Consider the following 19650-nt stretch of genomic DNA (forward strand, 5'->3'; position numbering starts at 1 on the left):
GAGACTCTAGGGAGATATTTGGGACTGATCGGAATAGAAAACAGTGTGTGGGTGCATTCCTTCAGTTACTATTTTCCAGGTTTCCAAATTCCGTGAATAACAATTATTAACCGTTTTCATTATTGACATCAGGAATTGACAGTATTACCCTTCTGGACAGAATTATTTTGGGACAATTAAATGATGTAAATAGATAATTACAGAATATAAAAATACACTTACTTTTTAAAATTTTTAAATGTTTATTTATTTTGAGGGAGGGCTGCACACACTAGTGGAGGAGGGGCAAAGAGAGAATCCCAAGCAGACTCCACACTGCCCACACCTTGGTGGGGAGGGGAGGAGAGTTGAGAGTCCTTGGAAGCCAACGGCTGGGCCACCCAGGCGCCCCTAAAAATACATTTAAGTGGGTGCTTTTTCTTATCACAAGTATACTTGATCACACGGAAAAGAAAAAGACTGAACAGTAAATTAACTATAGGGAAGGGCTTTGTTTTTTTACATCAATCGTGTTTAGAACTCGATGCTCTTCCACACTGGTTCCTTTGAAAGCCTGTGCACCTTATTCTATGCTCCTGTGCTCACACCACTAGTATAACTAACTTTAATTTGTAAACATAAAAATTACTAACTTAGACTATAGCTCCCCATTTCCTTATATACTACTTACATCAAATAAAAAAGCCAATTATCTTAAAAAAGATGTTAACTGAAAAAAGGAAAGCATAGAATGTGTCCCCCAAAATATGGCAACACAGTGCTTATTTTAAAATGGATTCATTTAATATTCTCAAAGTCTTGAACTAAGCAGTCTTAGATAGACACAGTTACCAAATTTTCATGTTTGTGTATAGACCAATATCTTAATTATGGAACTATTTTATTTTAACCTGAGAAACTTAATTCTTACAGTAGCACATTCACCAATAACAAAATTCTATTAGTAACACTACCACACAATGGAACTTAAAAATTAAAACTATTACAGGGGTGCCTGGGTGGCTCAGTTGGTTAATCCTAAGACGTCGGCTCAGGTCATGATCTCCCAGTTAGTGGGTTCCAGCCGGGTATGGGCTCTATGCTGACAGCTCAGAGCCTGGAACCTACTTTGGATTCTGTGTCTCCCTCTCTCTGCCCCCCCAGCCCCCAATAAATAAACATTAAAAAAATTTTAAATTATTACAAAAAAATAAAAATTATTATCATCTGCTGGGGGCATAAAAATAACATCATAAAGAAATAAGTACCCCCCCAAACCGTATGAAAATTAGGTTTTAAACTAAAAATTAAATTCTTGGGGCATCTGGTTGGCTCAGTTGGTTAAGAGTTGACTCTTGATTTCGGCTCAGGTCTTGATGTCAGGGTTGGTGAGACTGAGTCCCGTGTGGGGCTCTGTGCTGAGAGCAAGGAGCCTGCTTGGGATTTTCTCCCTCCCTCTCTCTGTCCTCCCCCATGGGTGTGCACACACATGCTCTCAAATAAACTTAAAAAACTTTTAAATTCTCTAAGAAATATTTCAAATATATAATCATTTCCAGATTGGTTACCAAATTTTTTATACATAAGATGTGGGGGACTAAAACTAATTTTATCATGTTAAGTGCAGGTGTATTTACCAAGCTCTCTATCTTCTAAGGATCTAGAAGACTTGAAATGTAACAAAGTTAATGTCATTTAAAGAGTTTCATGGATCTTAGTTTTAAATTATAGAAAACATCACATGTAATTAAACTCAATTACACAATTTAAAAACAATACCAGTGCGTCTTTCATGAATTAGGAAGTTCCAGTTTGATTTTCCAATTTGAGTTTTGTTTTTTAATATTTATTTATTGAGAGAGAAAGAGAGAGAGAGAGCATGAGTGAGGGAGGACAGAGAGAGAGACACACAGAATCCCAAGCAGGCTCCAGGCTCTGAGCTGTCAACACAGAGCCCTACACAGGGCTCAAACTCAAGAGCTGTGAGATCATGACCTGAGCCGAAGCTGGACGCTTGATCGACTGAGCCACCCAGATGCCCCTCCAATTTGAAAGTAATTCTATACTGAATTTATTACTTCTTTTCATTTTATATAGAAGTTGGTATTTGTTCTGTCACTTCTTTGCACTTATTATTTCCACTAAAATATACTTCATGTTAATTTATAGACACTATAGGAGTCATACTTTTAGTATTAAAATAAAGTTTTATTTATTTAAAAATGTTAAAAACACAATTCCTGCAGGAAAAAAAATTCTGAGTTTTTTTTTTAATTCATGATAGGATTCAGAGCAATTATTTGTCAGTGGTTGAAAGGATGACTAGGATGTCTGAACCTGGGGTCTTCTTTAAAATTAAGTTTTGGTTCCACCCTATAGATCTATCGAATCACACTCTCTTAGGATGGGTCTAAGACTGACTTAGTATATATTATTTTAATATATATAAATTATTTCAATTTAGGAAGTCCAATCAAATCCCATAATGGTCTGTAAGGTAATCTAAGACTGCTGATGTGCTTGACAAAGCGTTAAATACTCTTTTTTCCTGCCTTGAGGTTATCTTTTCCATCATGTACATTAAATGTTGATGGAAACACATATAAGGAGTTCCAAGTTCAAGAGCAATGTCAACCCAGTCCCAGATGCATTTCAGTGGGGTTTCTTCATATCCAGCAAACATGGCCGGGTTTGCTAAGAGTCCTCTTGCAACCATCACACCTATGAATTAAAGCACATCACATTTGTCCACACATGAAGAACTCATGGTTATGAGGTCAAACCTAATGAAACAAACTGAGAATACTGAAAAATAAAGTATTATTACAAGGTTTCTCAATACTCGTATATTAGTCTAATTAAATTATAAAACAATTTTATATGTTTGTAAGTCAAGAACGTTTGAACGTGCTTATAAGAAATAAAAAAAATCTTTTTTAAGACTTTTATATTAAACGATTAGTCTCTAGGGTTTTTTTTTTGGGGGGGTGGTTAATCCGATTGTCATAAATTGGGTATGCTTAAAGTTAGGTTTATCTGCATTCTCCCGTCTAGCAATAGTTATCACAGGCCTTGGTATGCCAATAATTTAAGGGGGTAATAAAACTATGTCATTGTATGTGCCTTTGGCTCCTATAACAACTTAGTGTTCACTAATTCTCATTTCGATTCCAGATGTTCTATTTTATTAATAGGCTATCTTCCAGATAGCCTTAACTGGTCACTCATTGGATATGATGGTGGCAGAAAAGTAACTGACTTAATTTACCCCAGTTAAAACAATCTACTGTTTCTAAGTAGAAGAGTTAATAAATGATTTAGCGTAAATCAGTACAACAGGAAAATATGGCTCCATTTTATGGGTCCAGCATGCTTCTGCTGTGCGATTCTGCTAATACGGCTCCATTTTAAAGACAAATAATGAAAACTCACATTAACATTACTCTCCTACGCCTACTTTTTTTTTTTTGTAATTAAAAGACAAAAAGCTCAGGTACTTATTTCTTACCATCTGTCCCAGTAATATGCCACACATTTTCTGCTTCTTTTAAGCTTCTGATATCTCCATTAGCAATTACAGGTATAGACATATTTTCCTTAATTATTTTAATGGCCTCATAGTGAACTGGCTGATGTCTTTCTTCAACAGTTCTTCCATGGACTGTAATCCAAGAAACTCCTGTTGCCTCAGCCTTTCGACAAAGATCTACAGTTCTTGTAAGGTCATCATGGATCCTATAATTTCAAAATTAAATCAGTCTATTCACAGCACACAAATCTTAATGCTAAAACTAATACGCTAGATAAAAGATTTCATCTGATACATTATTTAGTTAGCTTTGTTATATTATCACTACCTGCTACTATTAGAAAGGCTTTGTTCAGAGATCAGTTCCCACTTTAGACCTCAAATTTAGCTATTTCACTATTGGCAACAATAGGATGACAAATAAATTTTACCTTACCTACTCCTTCCCCCTTTTAGCTTTGATAACTGAAAAAGTCATCCGAGACTGTCATGGAGGAATTGGAAGATGGTACCCTAATATCTGCTGTGTATGCTCCAAACCACAAGTGGGAGAATAGAATACATTATTATGAAATGTTCTTAACTTTTCACCAAAAGACTGATTCCTGCCTTATTTTCTTTTCATTGTGAAATTTTCGTGCAAATATTATTACTGTTTTTTCTATTCTTGGTACCAGGAATGTTTCTTAGCATTATTAATTAAGCAGTATGTGAAAAAAATTGACGGTTTCTTCTAAGGGAAAGTTTTTAATAATAAAGGGAAGTTTTATTTTCTATTAAAAAATACAAAAAGGAAGTTGTTCTCTTTATAAATAAAAATTAAGGTACACATTCATTTACTAAATGCCCTGTTTCAACACTTCCATACATAAACTACCAATTTATTAAGGATGGATACCCCTATACTCTTAGACAAAAGGAATATATTTTTATTTTCTAAGTAATGGACTATCTTGTTAATAGTTTGAAATATTGTCTTTACCTTATTTTAATAGATACTGAAAATCTGGGATTTTCCACTTGATTTCTTACTTGTTTCACCATATCTCGAACAACCTCTGGCTTGTTTATTAAGCAAGCTCCATAACCTTCTGCCATTGCCCACCTTTATAAAGCAGACACATCAAATGAACTGTAAATAGCTGGAAGAGAAGACAGAATTCTAAAAGCACTGTAAATGCATCTATTTCTCTACCTTAGCAACCTGGAATGGAATCAGATTTTTATAATTCATAGATCCAACATTTTAAAGTGGATCAATATGAGATAAGGAAAGCATGTTCCCAGATCAAAAAGTACTTAGGAAAAATGGTTTTCATTGGCAAGTGAGAAAATTAAATTAAAATTCATTCAACCAAAACAGACTGAGGTATTTGTAATTAATTGCAATTACTTCAGATTTTTAAAATTCCAAATTTGATGTTTATTATACATAACAAGACATTTTATTAATCTTAATAATAGAAAGATATTTTTGGCTGACAGCATTCCAGTACCACTAAACAGCTTATTTAACTCTCCTAATGAGTATACAAATATGTCTAATCTGGTTTGGATTATGATGTACTTAAAACCTTGATTTTATTCTTTGGACATATTTTGAATTATTGACAGATAGTCTAATACAGTGCCAAGAACACAGGGATATTGTTGTCAAATTAAGCATCGCATCAATACCCAGTTAGACTCAACCAAATAACTATGGTATAGAAAGGAAAGGTAATTATAAAAAGGTATTCTTATAGAGCAAATTAATTAGGAGAAAACAAGTGGTCATCTCTCAAATCATAGAATCATAGTTTCTTGTTTGACATGGCAGTAAAAATTCATGTTAGGGAGGACCATAAATGGTCAAGTCTTATATAACTACTTATGGATGATGTTCGAGGCAGACCTACACATAGAAAAAATTCTAGTGTGAGGTGAGACAAAACTTATCAAAGGTCTATATATTGTTTAAGGCATCAGAAAATACCTTTGCATATATATGTTCCTAAATTATCTTCCTTTATTTTTTCTTCTTATTTGGAGCTCAAGTGCTTTAACTCTATTTTCTTTACTTTCTAATTCTTGGAAAATTGGAGACATAGTTTACCATGTTCACATAGTTTTTTTCTAATTTTTTTTGAAAATTCTTCCAACTTCTTTGAGCTTTACCTCTGAGGGCAACCACAGTTAATGTCTATTCCATTCGCGTAAGGGCAGACTATACGAGCAGCATCAGATAAAAGTCTTGCATCATTAGCAGCAAACTGAACAATCAATGGGCAATCACCTGATAAAACAAATAGCTCAACATTAAAATTCACAGAAATGTGCACACGCACGCACACACACACACACCACCAAACTCTTCATGTTTGTACGGAATAACGTAACTACATTTAGCCTAAAAAGCATCTGTTGAAACAAGAGAGCATTAAACTAATTTTAAACATTTTAAATTAAAAGTAATTTACATTTAGTACAAATTCAAACAGTATAAAATTTGATAAAATGAAAACTATAACACTCTTGACAAACATCCCATTTCCAAAGGTGAGAATTAGTTAATTGTATTCCAGAACAATTTTATGTATACCTGTAAAATTTAAACAAACGTGAACATGCTATACACATTTCTATGCCTACTTTTTTTTAATCCCCTAATGTATCTGGGAGCTGTACTTAGACCTATTTTCTTTTTAGTAGCATATTCTTCTGTATGGATGAACCATACAGTGTTCTTCTAGATTGTTTTTCATTTGTGGCTTTTGCAAACAATGCTATGATGAGAACCTATTACATACATGCTACTCTGAGTATATTCATCGGGTAAATTCCCATGAATGTAACTGCTGGATAGGCATCTAACATTTTGATAGACATTACAAAGTTTTCTTTCAAAAGAGTTTAACAATATAGATGCACAATGCTATGGATGAAAGTTCTTGTTTCCTTACAAACATAGTCTACATTGTATATCCAACAGTGTGTATTTTTATTTGTAGGCTCTTTCTCCATAGCCTTTGTCTATTTTTCTACGCGTAATTTTTCTTTTCATTGTTCCTCATTTTCTTTAAAAAATTTTTTTTGGTTTATTTATTTATGAGAGAGAGAGAGACATCATGAGTGGGGGAGGGGCACAGAGAGAGGGAGACAAAGAATCCAAAGGAGGCTCCAGGCTCTGAGCTGTCAGCACAAAGTCCGATGCAGGGCTCGAACTCACAAACCATGAGATCATGACCTGAGCTGAAGTTGGATGCTTAACTGAACTGACTGAGCCACCAAGGTGCCCCTTTTGTTCTTCATTTTTCAATTATTCTTTTATAAAACAAAAGAAATCAGCTCTAAAATTATGAGTATCTATTGTAAAAATTATAAATATCTTCCCCAGGTTTTGGTTTGTCTGAGTACGTGCATGCTCCTTTCTTACATATAAAAGTTTACGTTTTAATATAGCAAATGTGTTAGATCTTTTCCTAGGTTTTAAAGGACATATTTTTATCATCTTTTTTTGGGTTAGTGTTATAAACTCTGCATAAATGTATTTTAATTTTTCTAAAGTTCTTTTGAGGACTACCTATATGAGATTCACTGAGTGTTTGACAAAATGCAGATTTCTGAGCGTCACCCTTGTTCCACTGATTTGTAATTTTTTTTTTTTAACATTTATTTTTGAGATACAGAGAGAGACAGAGCATGAGTGGGGACCTAACTGACTGATCCACGCAGGCGCCGCCCACTGATTTGGAATTTCTATGGCAATTCACTGATTTACAGGACTATTACAAGATAGGAGAATTTGCTTTTCCCTGAGGATATAGGATGTTTTTCTTTTTATAACTCAGAGTTATAGAATTTCAATTTAATAATTGTTTATTGGTCTAATATATTTTCAACACAGGGCTAGAAGCTAAGGATACAAATCAATGAGAGATAATTTCAGACTTCATGGAGCCCATAGTCTAGTGGATGAGATACAGGCTTACAAAGAGGAAATTGTAATACAGTAGGATTAAGTACAACACAAAGTCTGTATTTAACAGAGGACAAGAGTGGAGGGTGATCAGGCAAGCTGCTTGGCCAAAAACTTTGAGAGCTGGATTAAGAAGCATGTAGTGTCGTTTGCCAGACAGCTCTGGATCTGGGGGACAGGGATGGCTGAGAAAAGGATATTCTAGGTAGAGAAGTATGAGAGGATGGGGCATATTCAGGGACTTAAGTTATTATTTTTAAAGAATAAAGTTGGTGGGATGTGGAGAGAAACTAATGGAACATAAAGTTGCAAAGGTGTATTCAGAGGCTGGATCATGTGGAACGTTATACATTATTCACAGGTGTCAGGATTTTTTTTTAAAGTAATCTCTAACCTGGGGCTCAGACTCACCACCCTGAGATCAGGAGTCCATACTCTACCAATAGGGCCAAACACCCTGACAGGCACTGGAATTTTACTCTTTAGGCCACTGGTTGTTAATCTTTACTCAGGATCACCTGGAGGGCTTTTTAAAAAAGATTGCTGGACCACATACCCAGAATTTCTGATTCAGTGGGCCTGGGGCTTTTCTTTTCTTTCTTTCTTTATTCTTCTTTCTTTCCTTCCTTTTCTTTTTTTTCTTTTCTTCTCTCTCTCTCTCTCTTTCTTTAAGTAGAGGCTCCACGCTGGAGCTTGAACTCATGACCCTGCGATCAAGACCTGAGCTGACACCAAGAGCTGAAAGCTCAGTAGACTGAACCACCCAGGTACCCTGGAAATTTCTATTTCTAACAAGTTTCCAAATGATGCTGATGCTGCTGGTGTGGGCCATTACCCTTTGAGAACCACTGCTTTAGGCCACTGAGAGGTCTAAGAAGGATTTTAAGCAGGATAGAGATGTGATCAAATTTACATTCTACAAAGGTCACTTTGGGCTATTTGGAGGATGGTTTGGAATGGGGCAAGACTGGAGGCAGTGAAATAGGAACCTAATAGCTCAATTGAGAGAATGGGGCCCTAAGGAAGGCTGACCTCACACTTAGATATATTGTCCATAGTTTACAAGACACTGAATAAAAACATACTTAAAAAACTAAAAGATTTAAAAATAAAATCTCTGAATTGTGTTGTTTCTGATTAGACAAGATTTTTTACTTTTTAAGTCTTATAAAGTCAGCAAACTCTGGGTTTCACATACCTTGGTTTTTTTTTTTTTTAATTTTTTTTTTTTTAACGTATATTTATTTTTGAGACAGAGAGAGACAGAGTATGAATGGGGGAGGGGCAGAGAGAAAGGGAGACACAGAACCAGAAGCAGGCTCCAGGCTCTAAGCCATCAGCCCAGAGCCCGACGCGGGGCTCGAATTCACGGAACGCGAGATCGTGACCTGAGCTGAAGTCGGACGCTTAACCAACTGAACCACCCAGGCGCCCCCACATACCTTGGTTTGTAGTAAATTCGCTGTCTCTGGCTTTTATAGATCTGACAAAATCAGCAGCAACTATCATTGGGGTATAACACAGATCACAACTGTATCTTCTTACTAGTGTTCTAAAAGCCAACCTGTGAGCATACAAGACTATAATTAGGCATTTTGAAAACACCATAATCATATGTACGCCCAAATTTAATTTAATTATTAAATATTTATTAGAAGAAAGTTCTGCCTTTAAAGGATAGAATAGATATACTTTTCCCTATTCTTGCTGTGAAAAAGAAAGCCGAAGTTGGAGTCATTTGCCCCCCATGACAGCAAACCAAAACTTACAGTTTCAACGTATCCCAGGAATGTGACCTTTTAAAAGTTAACCTGAAATTGCTTGATCAGCAATAGTAAGGTAATCTCTATGATAAACAAACAAACAAACAATGCTGTTGTTCCCTTTCCCACTCAAAGATTGGCCTGAACCAAACCTTTCTCTTCTTTTGCTAATAACTTCTCGTTCCACCCTCCTTCCCGTAAAAACCTCCCATTTAGTACAATTCCACGGAGCACCTCCTACTTGTTAAGTGAGATGCTGTCTGATTCATGAACTGCTTAATAAAGCCAGTGAGAGCTTCAAATTTACTCAGTTGAAATTTTTTTTAACACTGCTCAGTATATTATATATAAAACAAATATTAGAAAACTCCGAAAGGTGGAGAGAAGACAGCAGACAGGCTAATAACCATGGGATCTGAGGAAAAACAGTGGTAAGTTCTCTGGGTTTCCTTTTGGCCTCAAATATCCCAGATTTGGACTTGAAGAAGCTGGCAACCTGGAAATACCAACGAGTGCAGACAAAAAGAGCCCCACAAAAGTCAGCTCTCTCTAACCAAAGGACTAGGAAATGGGGAAGCCTAGCAAGACAGAACAATTTTAGAGAATGATGGCTCTACCCCAGCCAAACACCAGAGACAAAGCCGGGGCCCCACCTCTAGAAGCAAAGGTTGAGCGGAGAGCTTAGACTTTTACCTCTCCAAGGCTGTGCAGTAAGATGCTCCAACGCCCCTCCTTCCATAGTGTGTCAGAGAAGGCCAGGTAGGGAGCTGGACTTTAATACTTCCTGGCAGGTAACTTTAACTTTCTCCCTTCCCAGTCTCAAGTAGTATCAAAGGATGCTTAGTGAAGGGGCTATGCCTTTCAACGTAGCAGAGCAGTTATCAAGCTCCCCCCTCCACGGTGAGCTGGAACTCTGACACCACCCCTCAACCTCAGCAATAATGACACTTTGTCCCCAGAGTGTCAAAGGAGACCAAATAGGGAATTTGGACTTCTACTTTCATACCACAGTAATGAGGTAGTGCTTTCTTATTCCTTTCCTGCTATAGTGATGTCGGGGAAAGAAAAAAAGTTAAAACAGAAGGTTCAATATTCAGAATCAATCTATATAATCTATCACATTAAAAGGCTAAAAGAAAAATCACATGATTATATCAATCAATGCAGAAAAAGCATTTGACAAAATAATATTCATGATTAAAAAAAAGCCCTCAGGAAAACAGGAATAGAAAGGCACTTTCTCAACTTGATAAAGAGCATCCACAAAACCTCCTACTGCTAGCATACTTAAAGGTGAAAAATAGAACAAATATCCTCTTGATCAAGAACAAGGCAGGGGCACCTGGGTGGCTCAGTCGATTAAGCATCTGACTTTGGCTCAGGTCGTAATTTTGCAGTTTGTGAGTTCAAGTCCCGTATTGGGCTCTGCTGACAGCTCAGAGCCTGGAGCCTGCTTTGGATTCTGTGTCTCCCTCTCTCTCTCTCTCTCTCTGCCCCTCCCCTGCTCATGCTCGGTCTTTCTCTCAAAAATAAATAAACAAGAAAAAAAAATTAAAAAAATTCTTCTGGGAATTCCAGCAAGATATTTTGTAGATAAAGACAAGATCATATTGGAATTTACTTGGAAAGGCAAAGGAACTAGATTAGCTAAAACAATATTGAGGAAGACATATAAATGGAGGAATCAGTCTACCCAACTTTTATTAATTAAATGGCTACAGTAATCAAGATTGTGTAGTATTGGTGGAGAAACAGACACATAGATCATAGAATAGAATAGGGAATGCGGATAAAAAACACATGACTTTTTTTTTTTTTTTTTTCAAATTTGAGAGAGCAAGAGAGGAGAGAGAGAGAGAATCCTAAGCAGGCTCTATCTCATGCTCAGTGTGGAAGCGGACACGGGGCTTGATTTCACAACCCTGGGATGATGACCTGAGCCAAAATCAAGAGAAGGAGGCTCAAATGACTGAGCCACCCAGATGCTCCCGCCCAAATGATTTTTGACAAAGATGCAAAAAAAATTTAATACTGGAAAGAAAGCCTTTCACTAAATGTTGCTGAAGCAATTAGACATCCACAGGTAAAGAAACAAAACAAAAAATACCCCAAAAAACTCAACAAAACAACCCTAAACCTAAGCCTCACACTTATAAAAAATTAAGTAAAAATTGATTATGGACTTTAAATGTAAAACAAAAAAACAAGACTCTGGGGAAAAAAACTAGGAGAAAATCTTTAGTATCAAGAGCTACACAAAGTTTTCTTACATTTGACATCAAAAGCACAATTTTCAAAAGGGAAAACTGATAAATTAGACTAAATTATTAAAAAAAAAACTTTTGCTCTGCAAAAGACTCTGTTAAGAGGATGAAAAGACAAGCTACATACTGGAAGAAAATATTTGCAAATCACATATCTGACACAGTAACAGTATCTAGAATATATAGATAACTCTCAAACCTCAGTAGTAAACAAAAACTCAACAACAAAAACCTGATAGAAAAATGGACAAAAGGCTTGAGTAGACATTTCTCCAAAGAAGATATATATATATATATATATATATATATATATATATATATATAGCCAATAATCACATGAAAAAGTGCTAAACATCATTAGGGAAATATAAAACTACAGTAGGATACCACTTCATATCCATTAGGATGGCTAGAGTAAAAATAAATAAACGATATAAGAATTGGTGAGGATGTTGAGGAATCAGAATTCTTATATACTGCTGGTGGGAATGTAAAAATGAAAAACAATACAGCAGTTCCTTAAAAAACTGAAAATAGAATTGTCATATGATCCAGCACTCTCTTCTGGGCATATACCCAAAAGAACTGAAAGACATATTTATACATCCATGTTCATAGCAATATTATTTGCAATAGTCAAAAGATGGAAGCAACCCAAGCATGCATCAATGCATATATAAAATGTAGTATATGCATACAATGGAATTGCATTCATTCTTAAAAAAAGAACGAAATTCTGATATATGCCAACATGGATGAACCTTTAGGATATTATGCTAAGTGAGATAAGCCAGTCTCAGAAAAAGAACTATTGTATGATTCCACTTATATGAGGTACCTAGAGTAGTCAAATTCAAAGAGAGATAAAGTAGAATGATGGTTGCCAGGGGATGGGGGGCGGGGCGGGTGGGGGAAATAAAGAGCTATTGTTTACTGGATGTAGAGTTTCAGTTTTTTTAAATGAAGAGTTTTATGACAATGTGTATGCATTTAATATCACTGAATTGTAAACTTATAAATGTTTAAAATGGTAAATTTTAAGTTGAATTTACCACAATTGAAAAAAATTTTAAAGACTGACTCAGTAGTAAAAAAGCAAACGATCCTATCAGACCATTGGCCAAAGACATAAAGAAACATTTCTTTACCAATATACAGATGGTAAGTCAACACAGGAAAACATTTTCAACATCACTACCTGTAAGGGAAATGGATATTAAAACCATAGTGAGATATCACTACACACCTATCAGATGGCTAAAATAAAAAGTATGGTGAGGATTATTAAAAGTTGGTGAGGATGAGGAAAAACGCTGTTGGTGGAAGTGTGAAACAGGATAGACACTCTGGAAAATTTGGCAGTTTCTTAAAAAACTAAACATATAGTTACCCCATGAGCCCAGCAATGTAGTTGTAGGGATTTGTCTCAGACATAAAGTCTTATATTCAAACAAAAACCTCTGTATGAATGTTTATATTTACTTAATATTCTTTTATCTAATATTCACTATATGTTTATAGGTGGGAGTTACAAGCACTATCTTTATCTATAGATATAAAAAGTGAGGTTTGAAGGGGTTAATTGTTTACTTGGGGCCCCACACATAACAGGTAAACGATAACACCAGCACCCAAGCCTAGATCATGATTTCAAAGCTAGGTGTTTGATGATCCTAATGTGGTGGGGTGGTCTTAACTTTAAAAGTCAGAGCATAAGAAGGAAATCAAATCTTAGTTCTTTAACCATTTAATAATACTTACTTTGAATACCGAACCATTGGAGCACAGACTTTCACCAGCTGCCCAGAATGAAACATTTCTATTGGATCTTTTTTTCTTTCTTGACATATTGTGTTTCGTATGCAGTCACTCTTCATGAATATAGATTTGTCTCAAATCTGAAAGACAGTTTGCATAGAGAAAAATTACTTTCATTAGATGAATTCCCATCATTTTAACAATTTCAACTGCCAAGAATATATATTTTTCGTCAGGCTTGTGGGCTCAGGAATCTTTTTAGCTTCTTTTCACACTATCAAATAGGATACTACAGAATCCTGTCTCTGTAAGTCACTGACAGTTTTTAGTACACTATGAAATCATCACGTTTATATATTCAGTACAAATTATGCTTGTTCGTGTCAAACACTAACAATTTCAAGTTCTATACTTAACACACTAAAGTAACATTTTCTGCTCAAATTAATAAATGCTCAAGATGTGGAAAAATACAAGGGTTTTTCTTAGGATACCATGGTTTTTCGTGTAACATTTTAAATTTCCCATGTTGCTTTGTTTGGTATTACAAACCAGAAAAAAATTTAATTTGAATAATTTCATATGTATATGCCTGGCACTTTGAAATACCTTGTTTTATACGGGAAGGCTAAATGGCATTAACTGAACAACTTTAAGTAGTGTTTCAAAAGATTTACTGGTCTGTTTGAGGTTTATTCTTATTCACAAATCCTATTCTGAATCAGAAGGCAAACCAACCTTTACTAAAAAAAAATTAAATGTGGTATCATCTAGCCAAAATTTCAATTATAATCAGATAATTCCATAGTAAATCACTTTTATACCCAAAGAGGTACAAGTGATTAAATTAGGTCGTTCATAAGTGTTTCTAAAGTTGTTATATCTAAAATCCTATCATTATATAGTGTTGGATGCTTTCCATATTTCAGTTTCCGGCCTTAATTACTTAGCAACAGATATGGGCAAACTTTAGGAAGGTCTAATTGCTCAACCAGAAAATATAGCTAATCCAGAAAATATTGTTATAATCTAAATAATTTCAGTTTTTTTAATGTGTATTTATTTTTGTGTGTGTGTGTGTGAGAGAGAGAGAGAGAGAGAGCAGGAGGTGGGGGGGAAGGGCAGAGAGCAAGGGAGACACTGAATCTGAAGCAGGCTCCAGGCTCTGAGCCGTCAGCACAGAGTCCAATGCAGGGCTTGAACCCACAAACTGCGAGATCATGACCTGAACCAAAGTCAGATGCTCAACTGACTGAGCCACCCAGGTGCCCCTCAATTTCTTGAGGTAGAATGTATAGTTAAAATAAACTACTTTTACTGATCACTGCTGAGTCTGACTTAACAAAGTTACTAGCTTATCTCTTTTTTAAAAATAAAAATTATGATTAGAATGTAGGCCCACATACACAGGTAAAACATAAGCAACAAAAAGGCAGTTCCTTTTTATGAACATCTTCTCTCTTGCATTTCATATCCAGGTTATGCCACCCCTGCTCATTCAAGTCAGAAACCTGGGGCTTATCATCCTTTGCTTCTTCATCTCCCACAAGTGTGTCAACCAGGTAGTACTTTCAATTAAATCTTGAGCATATCTTCACTGCCCAGTCTGTGTACTTATAGTCTCCCATCTTGATAACTCTGATAATCTCCTCTGAATCCCAGATAGAGTTGATCTTACTTACCCACTGCACCCTAGGCTCTCCTGTTATCATAGGCACTTGTAATTACTTTTTATTTATTTTGAGAGAGAGAGAGAGAGAGAGAGAGAGAGCGTGAGCGAGGGGCAGAGTGAGATGGAGAGAGAGAATCTCAAGCAGGCACTATGCTGTCAGTGCAGAGTCTGACCTGGGGATTTATTTCATGAACTGTGAGACCATGACCTGAGCCAAAATCAAGAGTTGGATCCTTAACCAACTGAGCCACCCAGGGGCCCCAGCACTTGTAATTACTTTTATAGAGCATAGTATTAACACATCAGTTTCTTCTCCAGTTTTTGAGGGCATGGGCATGTATTGATTCATTTAACAAATATTAAGCTCCTGCTACGTGCTGGGAAAATAAATGAAAATACATTTCCTGTGTCCTTAAAAATGTATGACATACTTACACAAAATAACAGCTCTGATACATACGCTTAGACACAATTTAACTGTTGTGGGAATAATTGTCTAGAGAAAGCAGGGGAATCACCAACAGTGGCAGAGGGAAAACTTGAGCTGACATATGTGGGAGATGGGGGATTGCCCTGTTATAGAGAGCAACACACATAGAACCACAGAGGCTTGAAAATGCTTGATGTTTTCAGTGAACCATTAGTAGTCGTGTTATTTGATCAGACTAGAGAGGAAGTGAGGTTTAGATAATCATGGGCCTTATATTCCCTTATCTTAATATTTTTTTAAATTTTATACTGTAGGGTCTTGTTTCTAAACCATTTTTCCACCTCCACGGGTGATTTTTCGTATGTGCTCAACATGTTAATACGTGCATGAGATACTTCCATACACAGCAATTATTTTTTTACAGGCTGTACGTCTCTCCTTGTATTATTTGTCAATGAAACATTTTAACAGGAAAATGCCATGATTTCTGATTTAGAAAGATTTCACTGGATGGGGTAGGGCTTTTGGCAAAATATGAGAAAGGAGGCTATTGTAGTAAACCAGGCCAAATGCATAATGAATGTCTGACCTGGGACTCTAGGAATAAGAAAAGAGAACACACTCAGGAGCTATTTAGAAATAAAAATAAACTGGCAAGATAGTTAGGAGGTGGAAATCACTTCAGGACAGTGAATGTTACATAGTATGAGAGAATTCTAGGATGATGTGTACAATTTGGCTTTTGAGGCTAGATGGATGGTAATTCCAATTAATGAGACAGAAAACCAGAAGGAGGAATAGGTTTTAGCAGGGAAACACGAGTTCATATTTGGGCACACTGAACTTGAGGTGCTCATGGGATTTCCAGATGGTGATACCTCAAAACTTTATACAGATATAGCTCAGGAAAAAGCTAGGGATATAGACTGAGGGTCATAAACCTTTAGGTGATAAGTTAAAACTAAAAACGTAGACAAAATACTTGAGGGTGTCGTATCTTGCAAGAAATCCTTAGAAGCACCAACATTTAAGTAGAAGATAAAAAGAATAATGCAAAAGGAGACAGATGAATTCTGGAGCTGGCAAGAATAAACCTGAAGAGTGATATTCAAAAACTGAAGAGAGGGGGGAGTACTAAGGAGGGTGGGGATAAGCATCTTAAACATCACAGAAAAGTAAAGCCTAAAAACCATCTAATAGGAGCTAAAGTCATTAGTGACTTTAGCAAGAACAATTTCATTCTCACTCATACTTGGTAGTTCCAGCACATGGCACAAAGACCTCCTTCACTACTTGCTGAATGAATAAACCAGTAGTTTTCAACCTTGGTTGTACATTAGAGTAATCTGGGGAGGTTTTTAAAAAATTTCTTTAATGTTTATTTATTTTTGAGAAAGAGAGAGAGAGAGGGAGAGGGAGAGAGAGGGCACAGGCAGGGGAGGGGCAGAGGGAGAGACACAGAATCCGAAGCAGGCTCCAGGCACTGAGCTGTCAGCACAGAGCCCGAGTAGGGGTTGAACTCATGAACTGTAAGGTCATGACCAGACCTGAAGTCAGAAGCTTAACCAAGTGAGCCACCCAGATGCTCCTATCTGGGGAGCTTTCAAGAATCAGGATGCTCATACCATACCCCAGATCAATTAGATGTGAATCTCTGGGCTTAGGATGCAGGTGTAAGTGGGTTTTTAAAGCTCTCCAGGTGATTTCAATGTGTAGTTCTCTCAATAAACAAATCCATAAACTACAAAGCACCCGGTACAATTGTTCACAGGGGTTTCTGCTTTACTTATGAGCTCCTTTGGGACAGCATAGGAATTGGGTCTTGTTTGTAAACTCATGCAGGTGTGTATAGGTGGGACTCAAAACTCTTCCCTTAATGAACGAGTATTATGTAACTTTTCTAGAATCTTCCAACATAAAAGCCAAGGAAAGAAAAAGAACTCATAATTCAAAGAGAATACTTATTCATCAACATTAAAGAATACTTAAAAATTTTGTGTATTATGGATAATGAAATTTAATGTGAGTCTGAGCACCCTGCCCTTGACAATTCATGTGACCTCCATTCAGAACCAACAATTCTAGTCAGACCGTGACTGAGACGAAAAACATCAGGGAAAAACTTGAGACAAAGAGAAAACATAAGGCAGTATATTAAGAGACTTGCTCACCTGGGTGGTTATGAGTATTAAACGCACAAAGTATTGTTATAGCACCTTTTTGAAATACTGTTAGAATCGAGAGAATCATGTAGCTCTGGAATTAGGAAAAACTGGTTCCCTGTGTACAGAGAAAGTTATATTCGTCTTTTTATGTAGAAATGCATAACCTTCTTGCACAAGTGTGGTTGGCCTATTATCAGTATTCATCTTGGGAGAAATCTAAATGAATAATGCAGATATATTAGCAGAGAAGATAACGGGAATTAACTTAATCTGACAACTTCAATACTGATAGTTAAGATTTGGAAAATCCATCAGTTTGCAACAGGAAAAAGTTTGGTATCACTCATAGCATGTGGCTGAAACGGAGAGGAAGAGGAAGAAAAAGCTTAAGTTCACAGGAGGGCAGAAACGGAGTCTGTCTTTTCTTGGCTCAGTCTTCCTTCTTCACCGACCTTTGGCTCTTCCTAACTCCTCACTACTCATTTCAGGCAAGTTTCCTTCCTAAGCTTTCCCTCCAGCCTTTACCCCAGGACAGCGCGCCAAGCCGTGTGACACATAAGGCTAGGGAGTTACTAACTCCCCCAGCTGTGCTTGTGGAGTGCAAGAGAAACTCCCAGAAACCTCCGCTCTTCTGTCCAGCCTCCACCGAGAGGCCCCGGTTGTTAGGTTAAATACTTGCATACGCTACAGCAAGGTTCCGGAGCCCACCTTTTCTTCAACCGGGGGAACGATGCCAGCCCCAGGAGTGCGACGAGAGAAGGCGCGCAGCGCCAACCCCGCGGCCTCGGCTTCCCTCGCGCGCCGGGCCTTGGGTGCCCGCCAGCTCCGGAACCCACGCTGCTCCCAGCCGGTGTTCGTCCAGCTGCGGCCGCTTAGCTGATTCTCCAAGCCAGCCAAGAGCCGCGGGCCGGGCGGAGCGGGCGGCGCAGACGTTGTGCGTCATCACCTGGGAGGGGCGGGCCGGCAGCTGACGCCATCACCCCGGCACCTGCCAACATGGAAGGTGGTGACGGCAGCGTCGCTGTGGCTGGCCAAGGGGTTCTGAGCTCTGGGGCGGCGGCAGCGACAGTCCGGGAGCTTTTGCAGGACGGTAAGGAGTCTGGGTCTCGCTGGGTGGTGGGGCTAGGGGACTGTCCTGCTCCGCATCTGGGCCCGGGTGGTGGACTCAACCCGTCGCTTTGCAGAAAGTTTTCCGGTCTCGACGTGACCACTCCCCCCCGCCCGGCCCCCTGGCGTCTGGGTGGTATAGCCTCGCAAACCTGTGTTTCCACAGACTTGCTGTCCCCTTCCCTTCCGGGTGTCCAAGGGACTCCTGGTTTCTGGTTGCTTCTCATTTCAACTCTACCCTTCATGAGCCCGAGATTTCCCTGAAGTCCTGGGACCCTGCCGTACTCCGGTGACCCAGGTTGATAGCTACTGGCTGCTGCCGCAATTCTTGATGAAAGGAGGAAGCGTTGGATCCCAGGAAAAGTGAAAGACCTAGAACAGATAGAGGACAGCTTTTAATGTCAGAGGGCCTCCTTTCTAAGTAGTGTCGGAAGCATCCTTTAACAAATTCTTGGATGACACAGGTGGCTCACTTGCAGGCTTGTTTGTTTTTTACAAGGCATTTGTCCATAACCATACACGGGGGAGAGTTCAGAGCATTAGTTCAGGCTGGGATTAACCATATGTATTGAATATAGAAATTCATTGATAGTTTTGGACAGGAGAAGACCCCGGGAAATAAATATAGTGCGTTTGAGAGGCACATTAAATTGTTTTAATTCAGTTAACACGCCGCAAGTTTCTTACTCTTTAGAATAAAATTCAAATGTCTAAGACCCTTCCTCATCTGTTCTTAATTTTCTTCCCTAATGGCCTTCACGTTCTACCCTGTATTAAAATAATTTGTATACTGGGGCGCCTGGGTGGCGCAGTCGGTTAAGCGTCCGACTTCAGCCAGGTCGCGATCTCGCGGTCCGTGAGTTCGAGCCCCGCGTCGGGCTCTGGGCTGATGGCTCAGAGCCTGGAGCCTGCTTCTGATTCTGTGCCTCCCTCTCTCTCTGACCCTCCCCCGTTCATGCTCTGTCTCTCTCTGTCCCAAAAATAAATAAAAAACGTTGAAAAAAAAAATTAAAATAATTTGTATA

The 19650-nt window shown here is 37.8% G+C and overlaps 2 protein-coding genes across 2 annotated transcripts in view; one reads left to right on the forward strand and one right to left on the reverse strand.

The window, feature by feature from the left end:
- Positions 1–2222: 2222 nt before the first annotated feature.
- Positions 2223–18421, reverse strand: DUS4L (dihydrouridine synthase 4 like). Its single transcript, XM_042915136.1, has 7 exons — positions 18227–18421; positions 13255–13391; positions 8909–9030; positions 5666–5783; positions 4491–4613; positions 3488–3714; positions 2223–2700 (listed from the first exon to the last, which is right to left on the reverse strand). The coding sequence occupies exons 2-7, from the start codon at positions 13368–13370 to the stop codon at positions 2453–2455; spliced, it is 954 nt and encodes a 317-aa protein (XP_042771070.1). The 5' UTR covers positions 13371–13391; positions 18227–18421; the 3' UTR covers positions 2223–2452.
- Positions 18422–18495: 74 nt separating this feature from the next.
- The window catches only part of COG5 (component of oligomeric golgi complex 5), a 310152-nt gene continuing 308997 nt past the window's right edge, over positions 18496–19650 (forward strand). The window contains exon 1 of the mRNA XM_042915183.1: positions 18496–18608. Within this exon, the coding sequence (XP_042771117.1) occupies positions 18515–18608 (94 nt within the window). The 5' untranslated portion in view covers positions 18496–18514. The remainder of the gene's footprint in view (positions 18609–19650) is intronic.

Source organism: Panthera leo, chromosome A2, assembly GCF_018350215.1.
Source record: "Panthera leo isolate Ple1 chromosome A2, P.leo_Ple1_pat1.1, whole genome shotgun sequence".
NCBI lineage: Eukaryota > Metazoa > Chordata > Mammalia > Carnivora > Felidae > Panthera > Panthera leo.

Bases quoted from the DNA above. Each gene is read 5' to 3' on its own strand.
- DUS4L (XM_042915136.1), bottom strand. From the start codon at position 13,370: ATGAAGAGTGACTGCATACGAAACACAATATGTCAAGAAAGAAAAAAA. The intron at 4,614-5,665 runs GTAAAGCTCAAA...TGCTTTATAAAG, and splicing joins AACTGTGGTTGCCCTCAGAG to GTGGGCAATGGCAGAAGGTT. The intron at 2,701-3,487 runs GTAAGAAATAAG...TTTAATTCATAG, and splicing joins GCATATTACTGGGACAGATG to GTGTGATGGTTGCAAGAGGA.